Source organism: Callionymus lyra, chromosome 19, assembly GCF_982586985.1.
Source record: "Callionymus lyra chromosome 19, fCalLyr1.hap1.1, whole genome shotgun sequence".
Lineage (NCBI taxonomy): Eukaryota > Metazoa > Chordata > Actinopteri > Syngnathiformes > Callionymidae > Callionymus > Callionymus lyra.
The window spans coordinates 15,248,145-15,259,279 of record NC_141836.1 but is presented as its reverse complement, the minus strand read 5'-3'; the positions used below and the strand labels follow the sequence as shown (position 1 = coordinate 15,259,279).

The following is an 11,135-nucleotide window of genomic DNA, read 5'->3' as shown; positions in this document are numbered from 1 at the left end:
TCGCTAGTTCGGGACACAACAGGTAAACACCTTCACCTTGACCTCGTAAAAAAAAAAAAAAAAGATTTTTAAACACAATTTGAAACCAGGAGTGTAAACAACGTAAACAATTGTGTTTATCTCTGACATTTAAAGCAGGGCTGGCTTTCTAGTTTACTTCGTATATTCGGATATATGTTGAGCTAACTCTGCTAATGTGGCTAACTACCAAAAAAAACGAGAGTTAGGGAAAAAACTACTGAATACATTCTGCAAATCCATTCATTCAGTCGGCAGTGTTTGACAATACGAGTTTAAATTGCATCTCTATTGCTTTACAAATGTTTGCTTTACACTTTCTGTTTTTAATTGACTCCCAAGCGAGAGCGTTTAATGGCTTAATGGTTTTAAACGCGTGTCAATGATTTGCAACATGTTTACAACTGGAACATCTAGTCCAATAGGTCATGGCGTGTGTCCACACAGCACAAATCTTAATCAAAATCAAAATCTTTTATTTCCTGAGACTTTGCACTGTATGTGGATGTTATTTTAAAAAATCGATCTTCTATTATCTACCTCCCTCCCTCCCAAGACAGTTGGAAAACATCACAAGTACATTGTTTTCAAGTCTTGCACTGGTATCATGGTGTCCCGGGTGTTGGACAGTATCTCCTGATGAAACTATGTCTGTTTCGCTTGATAAAGGGAGGTTTTTTTTTTTTAGAAAGTATCACCCACTCCAAAGCTTTTCTCTGTTAAACCAAGATAAACTACTTTGGTTATTTAAAGAACTTTTTGAGCAGCACATTTATCCTGCCAATAATATATATATAATATAATATAATTAATATTGAATGAATTGTATATTCTTTATTCTTCTTATTTCAGCGGAAACACAGTATGTTAATTTCAGACCACAACCAAAACCTAATTTCCTGAAGAAAGTGTCATACATAACTAGTTTGGTGTCAATGAAAAGAAAGTCAGAACTCCTTCCTTAATCTCTTAAAAACATTATACTAGTAAATGGGGAAAATATTCTAAAGGTTTACCCATGAATGTAGAAATGGTACTATGGGTTTTATTTTTTTTTAAGTTGAACCATGTAGATTCATACAAATGGAATGAAAATAGAGTAGGTAACTGAAAAACAATGACTTCTTGTATGATGATCAGCTTTTCAAATTCATTTAAATAAATATATAAATATATATTTAAAAATCTAAAAGTGGTTAATACCTTCCAATTTTGGTTCACGTTTTAAAGATTTAACAAATAATTACTTTTGTAAATGTGTTTAAAGATTACATGTTGGTGTCCTACATCAAAATGCTCATATTAGTGATTATAGCCTAAAGTCCTTTATTAATTCATGTGTATCATTTTTAACAAAACATTGACAATGGTGTAAAAGCTATCAACTACTTCAAGTCTACTCCATTTGTAAATGTCTCATCTTGTGTTTTTGCATCAGTACCAAGTGACCAGAGGGCAGAACAAAACCTTTCTCTGTTGGTAAGCAGCTGCTGCTTCCGTGCTCGGATACATGACCTAGAGTGAAGGGGCTTTGGAATCTGACCGCATCACGGGGTTAAAGCTTTTGAGTCATCACTGCCACGTTTATGAATGATAAGATTTGATCATCTTACAACATCTATTATCGTGCTTCTGCTCATTTCCCCTTCTTTCTGAAAGCTCTGGTCCCAGTAGTCACAATGAACTCTGTCACACGGTCTTGGCACCTCCTCTCTGTTTCCCCCTTCTCTGTACACTGCTTGGACTGTTCCGTTTCGCATCTGAAAAAAAATCCGATAGTTGGAGACTCCTAATGTCAGGGACTGCTGCATCCACAACACATACAAACCATAGGTCGAGGACCAACTGAGGTAATCTTTGACCAACTTCAACATGATTCTTAGAGTGATTTTGTGTTATTCATGGGCACCACAGGGGTTACCATCCATCTGCATTTTTAAAAAACAACTTCATCTGTAATGGCATGCTTTTTTATTTATCCATCTGCCTGCTTGTCTTTATTTTAATGTCTCCCTTTTGTTTACTTTTTGTTTTGCAGATATGCAGATGGATGAGAAAGCTATGCATGAACCTCACAATGATGTGTCACGGAAAAATGGTAATTTTTTATAATTAATAATCTTGGTTTGTTCATTAATTAGTTAGGTCAACATGTAGGCCTTTATCTTCTCCAGCATCTCCATCGTTGCAACTAATGCAACCAATTGCTGATGTTAGAATAAAGAGAAAATATTGTAAATATTACATCAGGTCTATATATTATTTGAGAGCTTTTGTTAACGACTGTAATGATTTAAGTTATGAAATTAAAATTCTTAATATATAGATGGATGATGGATGATAGATGATATATCGAGGTCCATGTCATTGGCGCATAATGGGACGAATTCAAAACATAAAACCTAAAGGGCTATTTCTTCATGCATCAATTTTGCATGATGAACGCATTTGTGATGCTTAGCTGCACAATATATGGAGGGAACAAGGCGAAGTGTGTCCTGAAGTCAGTTCGACCTCACAGGGATTTCTCTGTTCCAGTCACATAGGCGACATTTTGTCCATGTACATCTTTATCCTGGCACTTGCATTTACAGACTTGTAAAGTCAGGGTAAACATCAAGCGGGATTATTTGTAATCCTTAGAGTCAAATAAGCGATGCCAGAGTCATGTTGAGGAATCTGACAGAAGGGTAGATGGGCCATCTTGAAAATGGCCTTCGGCACTTGTGCTAAAAAAAGATCCGTATCCGTTTTGTCTCTTTTGTACCCGCAGCAAATTTATTTAATCCCTCCTTTATTTAAAATAAATCCAGTCTTTATCACTAACTGAGGACCGATAGCTCTGATTCTCACCCATCAATATTATAAAGATCGTGCTGTGGTGACGTTGAGCTGAGTGGTCATGTGCTTGATCTACAGGGAGCCTGCATTTGTAACGTTATTTATAGGAACCCTCTTATCACGCATTTAATATTTTGTGCTCTGTTTGTATTGCCGTTGCCATGTGTGAACGACTAATCCCTGTCCAGAGAATTACAGACATCTGATGTGACCATGTATGGTGTGCATGCCTGACCTGTTGATTTTTTTTTTTTTCCTTTCTTCCTCTGCCATTTGTTCTGCCAGAGATGAGGTCATCTCTTTTCCCAGCACTCTAGATTAGAGGATCAGGATATTCACTGCATATGACAAAGCTAATGTTTCTGTGGAGCCTGTTGTCAACCAGGGGAAACACAACTGACCTCTCGCATCCATAAAGGGGTCCGGTCCCTTTGTGCATTGTTTATACAAACCCTTGTTTGAGCAGACAGTGTGATGTGCCAAAGAGTGACATAATGGAGATGCTGGAATGGAAAACCTACATATAAAAGTGCTAATCTTATGTTTCTATTTCTGAACTTGGTAATTAGTTGTGTAATTAACCTTTTTAATATCCTGGGAAATTAGACTTGCTAGTTCTGGTCCAAGGATTTGGGGCATTTATTTGCCTTTTGGGCTGATTAATGCCTGGTCATAGAATGACTATCTAGTTGGATTAAACTATGTTATAAATTCTGTTTTTCAGGCGATCACAAGTCCAATATGGGCTCCTCTGGTGACTCCGAAAAAATAATCCAGCGCTTAAACAACGAACTCCAAGATGCCCTGGAGAAAGCTAATACAGAGAAAAAGAAATGCAATGAGCTGCAAGGTAATTTACAAGACAAGAAAACTATTAAATGTGTTGTGTGTGTGTGTTAGAATGTAACAAGTGAAAGTTGGATAAGAATTGGATACAGATTTGTCAAGAGATTTGATGGACCACTACAGGTATAACAAACAAAGGAAACTCTAGAGCTCAGGAAAACATACATTTTAAATTAATCTACAGTTACTGGATTGAATTGAGTTGAGCTGCTGCTTCTGAGCATTGATATGGTTGTTTTGAAAGATTTCCTACTGGAAAAGATGGTGAAATTTGAGGGAATGAAAAGTGAATCAATGGTGGGATTCGTTCAGTCAGTATCCCAAAGCTTACATAACATTTCACATTGAATAAGCAAAAAATGTACAATATATAAACAAAATAATGATGCCTGATTGAAGCTGAAACCTCAAGTGTTTTGTGTGAATAAGGATGTTTAGGTTGGTTATTGCCTGTGACCAAACCATAGTAGAAAATGTAGATATTAAAAAAAATCAATCTTTTTTTTTTCCAGGTATCCTGGCGGAGACGAGAAAAGATGGTAAACAACAGGCAGACGAATCAGCGAATCAGAAAAAACTTCTAAATGGTTGTGCATAATTATTTTATTTAATGTTAAATTGAATTTAAATGAATGTCTAAATGTCTACACCTAATGCCAACATAGGTCAGCTGATGCAGCTACAAGAGGAAATCAATTCTCTGAAGGAGCAGCTAGACGTGGCCTCGGGCTCGCACAAGGATCTGCAGAGAGCCAGAGAAGAGGTGATATCACTGCAGCGTGCCCTTGACTCCGCGGCTGCTGAGCGGGACCACGACGTCAACGCCGTCCAGTCTCAACTGGCAACTGTCTCCAAGGATTTGGAAAAATGGCGTCAAACTGCTCTGACGTACGAGAAGGATATGGGTGGCTTACAGCAGGATCTTCAGCAGCAGAGCAAACAGTGGCAGAAAACGGCAGAAATTCAAGGTAACCCTGAACAACATTTAGAAGAAGATATGAACTGTTGTGTAGCTCAGAAAAGAAGAAACTGTAGCAGGTATGTTGGTGTAGTGTGTTTGCCTATCCCCGTGCCATCCAGAGTGCCTTGTTTAAACATATTATGTAGAGCAACACATGATGGCGACTATTTTACATCAATTTACATTGAAGTAGTGCAAGTAAACAAATGTATTAACCTTCCAATGCCTCGTAAAACACTCTGGTCTGAAAGTATATTCTAGCATCACTGTTTTCGTCTCATGTCATTTAAGCATAAAGTTTAAGATGTACTTTCTCCTCGTTCTACTTGAAGCCAGTGAACTGCAGTCCATGCAGGCAGAGTGCAACGGCCTTCAGAAGGAGTGCTCCAGCCTGCGATCTGAAAAACAGGACATGGTGACTAAGCACCAGAAGGAAAATGGTGGTTTACAAAGAGAGTGTGCTTCACTCCGAGCTGAAAAAGAGGAACTCCTGAAAGCTCACGAGAAGGAGAAAAGCAGCCTGCAGAATGAGTGTGTCGCACTACGCTCTGAGAAGGAGGCAGCTGTGCAGAAACAGCAGCAGCTGGAGAAAGACCTCTTCAGGTCAGTGCACTTACCAAAATGGCTACCATGGCTGTTTTCGCCGCACCTCTGCACCGTGACACGCACACATCCCTGCCCATGTCTGAACCTGTTGAAGTCAGTGTTTCTGTCTCTGGTAGTTCGCGTGCCCAGAATACGGAGCTGAGTGACAGCCTGAAAGCCCTGGAGAGAAGCCAGCAGGAGCTGGAGAAGAAGATTGTGGCCCTTCAGCTGCAGCACCAGCAGGATAGCACCAAGCTGCAGACCCAATTGGATGAATCAGACATCCGAAGCCAAGCTTTGCACAGAGAGGTATGATTAACAAATAAAATATTTCATATTCTTAATCTGTCTTTTAAGATAAAAATGACAACAATTATTATTATTTCAGTATGTTTGGTTAATTCTCTTGATTAATGAGGTTCATGTAAGGAAAATATTATGTTCACAGATGAGTTAAAAGTATTATCAAATAAAAGTTCTCAATGCTTGTACTCAGATTGCGTTGTGCAAATAAATGATTCATATTTCCTTCCTGCAGTGTGATGAAGTCAAAACTGAGCTGTCGGATCTTAAGGTCAGATATGAGACGACCGAAAAGGAAAAGGAGTTGTTGAGCAGCGAACTTGAGGAGTGCAAAGCCAACATGATGGAATTGAAAGGAAAAGGAACACAGGTGAGTTTTTACCTCAATATCTCTGGGACAGAATACAGACAAATCCATGAATGGCATAAATATATTTAATGGTACATTAAACACAATATGGGTTCGAAAGAGATGTTCTACAGGATTGGTCATTAAAATGAACATGATGATTAAATAATACAATCTCAACGGATGGAATTAATGTCTTTCAAAGTATATATTAATTAATTAATTGTATCATAAAATCGCTATTGTTAAAAAGTGTAATAATTTACCATAACCTGCTCACGTCTATACCTCCTACTCCCTGTTGTGCCTTTTAAACAAAAGACAACTCACTGCCTGGCGAGCTAATAAATCAACGCCAAACTTAAGTCGACTACTTCTCACTAAAACAAATAACAAAACGGACCATTTATCAAAGTCACCCAATAAGGAATGGATGAAAATGTTTAAGCAGCTTTAGGGTATGTAGTCAAAGTTCAGTTTTAAATTAAATAGTTTTGCTTAAATAATTCACATACGACCAAAAAACAAGCTATTCATGGTTTACCATAACCCATCCTTATTCCTTTTCCTAATTTGCAATGTTAATTATTGCATTTAAAAAAACAACTAAGTATTACATTACACAAAACTTTAGGATATTTTTCCTAAATTCAGTTTGATATCCGTATTCTTGAAGAGTTGCTGGCATTTAATGTCATGAGATTTATCTTTATCTAATATCACACTGTTGTCTGTATCATTTTGATATTGTAGAAATGAAGTATGTGAATGTGTCTCCCATTTGGTTGCCATAAGAAATCAACTAGTCCAGTCTGGGGTCCAGAGTTGTGACCTCAAAACCTTTTGGTTTAAGCAGTGTCTTCAGAGTCCCAAGTTGATGTGTAGTATGACAGTGGTCCCCAACCCCACGGTGCAGAGACCGGTACCAACCGTGAGACATTTGTGAGACAAGAAAGAAAAATAAATAATCTGTTCTATTGATTATTACTGCCTGGAAGTTATTTTATTTTTTAAAAAAAAGAAGAAAAAAAAAGAGATAAATAGTGCTAAAACACAAACTCACACATTGGCAAAAATGTTCTTAAAGCTAGGATACACGCACATCGTCGGCATACAATTAAATATACATGGGTTAAAATGCACAGTCCAGAGCTCTTGCTGATTCAGCTTTATGGTGAGATGTTTTTTTACATGCACTGAATTGTAGTTTGTTTTTTTTGCAGATCATGCTATTGTATTTTGTTTCTAAAGGTCGGTACGTGAATATAATTCCGACATTTAACCGGTCCGCGGTACAAAAAAGGTTGAGGACCCCTGTTGTATAAAACTCGTCTATTTAGTAAGTCTAAGTGACATCTGTTTTCCGTATTATGTAGTTAAATCCACTTCAATAACCATTCAAACACAAGACGCTGTATCCTCAGATACTGTGATCTACCGGCCAGCAGGTTGAGCAGGCTGGATGGGGTTAATCCTCCATAGACGTGCTAACAGAGGAGTGGCAGAGCAACATCTCACCTCATTCTTCACTCAATGGAGTTCTTGTTGCAGTGTCATTCATTAAGTGGCTTTGCTTGAGCTTCTTGAGTCATGACATCAGTTAATTCCAAACAATGAGACTCGGTGATGTGCAGGATAAACGGGTTTAGCCTGATGTCGTCCTCAAACCCCGTCCACCAAGTCCCTCCTATGTAATTTTAATACCTGTTGCAGCTGCTTCTTGGACTCAACAGTCGTACTAGGAAACATTTAGGCGGTTATGTCGATTTATATAAGCAACAACCACAGAGTTCAAAAGAGGACAAACATTAATTAATGTGTGCATTTGATAAATGTCAATAACAAGGTATATTATAAGTTGTTGACAATGCCGTAAATGACACATTCAGTCTTTACTATGTCGTCATAAAACTTTCTACAGTTGCATCATCTTTTCTGACCTACAAACATTGGCATCAGGACTTTATTTCCTTTCCCTTTGCAATTATGAAGTGTGTTTGCAACACAAGAATCCGCTTGATAAGCCCTTGTGTGATCCTCACAAGATAAGACCTGTCACCTCAATACTCAGTACTTGTTACGAGGAAGATCAACAAAGCAAAGATTTACATAGATGTTAAAGCAGCACTATGTAACATTTTCCCCACGTTTTCTGTGTTTGAGTTTGAACAGTCATGACTCACTGCAAATATATTTTAACGATGTTTTTAATAACTTTGTAAACCGCCTGGAGATTCTGTCACGTGACCTCCGAACTGTTTTACGGCAGTAGGAATGAGACTGTTTTCATATGAAATACTGATGTTTGAAGGAAGATAAAACGACAAAACTATTTATTACTACTACTACTATTACAAAGCTATTTTTAAATCTTACAGATTGGGCCTTTTTAAGGTAGGTTGTTGCCATAGAAACCTTTTTTTGTTTTTTGTAAACAGGTTCGACTTAAAAGAGACATGAGTGTGAGAACTGTTCTTAAAATATAAATGCTGATTATCTCTGCAGTATGAAGTGGCTAAGGATGAGATCATCAACCTAAAGATAAAATATGAGATGTCAGAGCTGGAGAAGCAGCTGCTGAGCCTTGAGCTTGAGGAGTACAAGGTGATGATGCAGGAGTGTCAGGGCACAGGAGCTCAGGTGAGAGTGGACCAGAGTAAAGCAGGAAAGGCAGACAGTAGTTTGAGCTTCAATAAGGGAAATGACAAAACATTGAAACAATGCGTTTATTTTGAAAAGCCCCCCCCAAAACCCCCCTGTGTCATCCAGTGGATCACTGACATCAACAGCTGTGTGTGTGTAACTATGAGATTTGCACAAACAGTGATTACAAACACAGGCTACCGACCGAGGGGCTTATAAAGGAAGCCGCACCGAGACCAAAGTTGCGTTTGATTACTATAATAACCCTATCCCCTCTGTAGACTCCCCTATTGCTGCCAGTCCAAGCCATAGTCATCGGCCTAATCCTGGCTTTGCTGTTTTGGTGCTTCGGCGCATTGTGGTAGGAAGGTACACCTTATTTCTGTCCAATCAGCCTCCATTCCCATTCGTGTCTTTTGCATGAATTAACCGGTGCCCATGTTTTATGAAGTCTTTTAACCTCTGTACTGATGCTTGATGTCTTCGACTCGCAGCTACAACATTAACCCTTTCTTGCAGTGTTTTTGGATGAGCTTTAAACGCCTTTAAAAGTATTCACCCCTACTCAGTTTTTTCATTCTCTGGGTTCAATTATGAAGCTGTGATTTTCTTCAGTATAAGTAAAAAGTATTTAGTATTTACCAGGTGTCAGAAAGAAAAATCATATTAAAGGGGTTCAAGGTTAACCTGATTCATAGTGTTGCTGTAAAACACTTTAGCTCTTTGGTAAAACCAAAACGGATGTGAAGTAGACAATATTTAAAGCATTAGAGAACACGTTTGTGCCATTTTCACTTTCATCAGCTTATTTCAACAAAAAAAAATGGAAGTAAACTTTTGGATATGATGAGTCAGAACCAAGATCGAAACTATAGTAAATAAGTGTTTGAATATTTTTGCAATCTACTTATGTTTATTGTTGAATTACAGTAAAGTTATTGGTGTTTTAATTTAGTGACTAAATTAATGATTTGAGTGAAGGAAAAAGCATCCAAAGGGTTGAATAATTTTAGAGGCAACCTTCTCACGCTTTCAACTTGAACCCAAAAACTGTGCTGGATTATTAGCCTCAGTTGCACTGAAACTTGATGTTTGTCTTTTTTCTTTCCCCCCCTGTTTCCAGAAATCGTGGATGATCTGGGGGCCTGTGGTGGCCGTGGCTTTGACTGCTGTGACTGCTGTCGCTCTCTTCCGGACCTGATGGGTGTCTATTTAAACCCAGAAACCGAAATTGTAGTTGTCGTTTTGCCATCCTCCTCACTGAAACTGCAAAACCTGCCCCCCTCGTCATATCTGCACTTCGGAGGGCTCGTATATAACACTGTCTAGTTCTTAAAATGCTCTAGTTCTCTAATAAAGGTTGCAGAGATGTGGGCTTAAAAAAAAAAAAAAAGGATTGATGGAAGGGAATAAGCACTGGTGTTGATTTGAAGGGTACGTGAATGTAAAGATGACGGACACACACTAATATAAATGATCCTTTAGACGACTGTAACACTTCCCTCCCTGGTTGATTGAAACGGCACTTAAATAGTTCTACTAAATAATAATTCTATTGAAGTTGTGGTCATTGTGAAGAAACATGTCATTACTACGACTCCACTCTCAACCCTGAAGTGACACGTGTAGATTGTAATCGACTGATACACTTTGATTAGCAAATCCAAAGTTCAGAGCCGTCGTAATAGTAAGATCGTCAACGCACTTGTTTTTGTTTATCAGAGCTACTGACTAAAAAATGTTTATTTATTTTATTATATCACGTGCTGATGTGAACTCTCAAATGTCAACCTGGAATATACTACGTTGTCCCTCCGTTTGTGGTTAAACGTGTGTGTTTGGAGATGTTTGAAGAACGGTTCTGATATGAAAAGTGACCTTAATTAAAGTCTTTAACCTTCCTCTCTGGGTTTCAGATGTTGGTTTTTGTGGATAACGCATGCAGGTATTGATCAAAACAAAAGGAAGGATGTTATGTACAGAGTTAGGGTGACATTACTTTAAATGAACTCTACAACAAAAAGTGTTATTTTTTTAAGTTTAAGTCATGCAGTAAATGTTTTATTCTTAAATCTCTTAAGCTCACAGTTTCTTAAAAAGTGACTCAAGATGGGGTTTAAACATTCACAAACATTATAAATAATAATAATTTAATTAATTTAGTTATATCTGGCTAATTCCTGTAAAACCAATGAGTGCTAATTTAATTCCAGACTATGAAATGCAATCCTTTGGACAGACGTTTGCAATAATCCCGCTGTGCTTGATGACCCTTTACAGAAGAATGATGCGTTGAATGCAGTTTTAAAGGGTTTCCCTGTGAGGAGGACGTGTGGTGGACAAACGTCAGACTTCATGCATGTTTGTGGAATGTGAGAGGTGACACACACACTTGCGCTCACACACACACACAGGTGCTGCTTAGTTGTGCTGCTGCCACATTGTGCGAACATCAAATCTGACAATTGGAATGGGTTCAACTATGACCTTAAAAATATGGTGGTTTGTTTTCCTGCAGTTTCCTGGGTCAGGTTTTGTTAACCTGAATAACCAGAAACACACAGCTCTCAAGTCTTGCACACAAGTGCA

General features: G+C 38.1%; 1 protein-coding gene across 5 annotated transcripts; it reads left to right on the top strand.

The window, feature by feature from the left end:
* The first annotated feature begins 4 nt into the window (after positions 1-4).
* Positions 5-10,447, top strand: slmapb (sarcolemma associated protein b). 5 transcript variants are annotated; one of them, XM_087781854.1, is made up of 10 exons: positions 5-22; positions 2,057-2,116; positions 3,584-3,709; positions 4,218-4,292; positions 4,371-4,673; positions 4,999-5,269; positions 5,389-5,560; positions 5,790-5,924; positions 8,828-8,907; positions 9,670-10,447. In XM_087781854.1, coding segments are annotated over exons 2-10 (1,221 nt in total). In that variant the 5' UTR covers positions 5-22; positions 2,057-2,058; the 3' UTR covers positions 9,671-10,447. The 5 variants fall into 5 exon arrangements, with proteins under 5 accessions (XP_087637980.1, XP_087637979.1, XP_087637977.1 ...); XM_087781853.1 differs by having other exon boundaries at positions 8,828-8,915; XM_087781851.1 differs by lacking the exon at positions 8,828-8,907 and adding an exon at positions 8,409-8,543.
* Positions 10,448-11,135: the final 688 nt, after the last annotated feature.

Excerpts from the sequence above, each read along its gene's own strand:
- slmapb (XM_087781851.1), top strand. The coding sequence starts at position 2,059 with ATGCAGATGGATGAGAAAGCTATGCATGAACCTCACAATGATGTGTCA. Across the intron at positions 3,710-4,217 it reads GAAATGCAATGAGCTGCAAG|GTATCCTGGCGGAGACGAGA; the intron begins GTAATTTACAAG and ends TTTTTTTTCCAG. Across the intron at positions 5,561-5,789 it reads GCCAAGCTTTGCACAGAGAG|TGTGATGAAGTCAAAACTGA; the intron begins GTATGATTAACA and ends TCCTTCCTGCAG.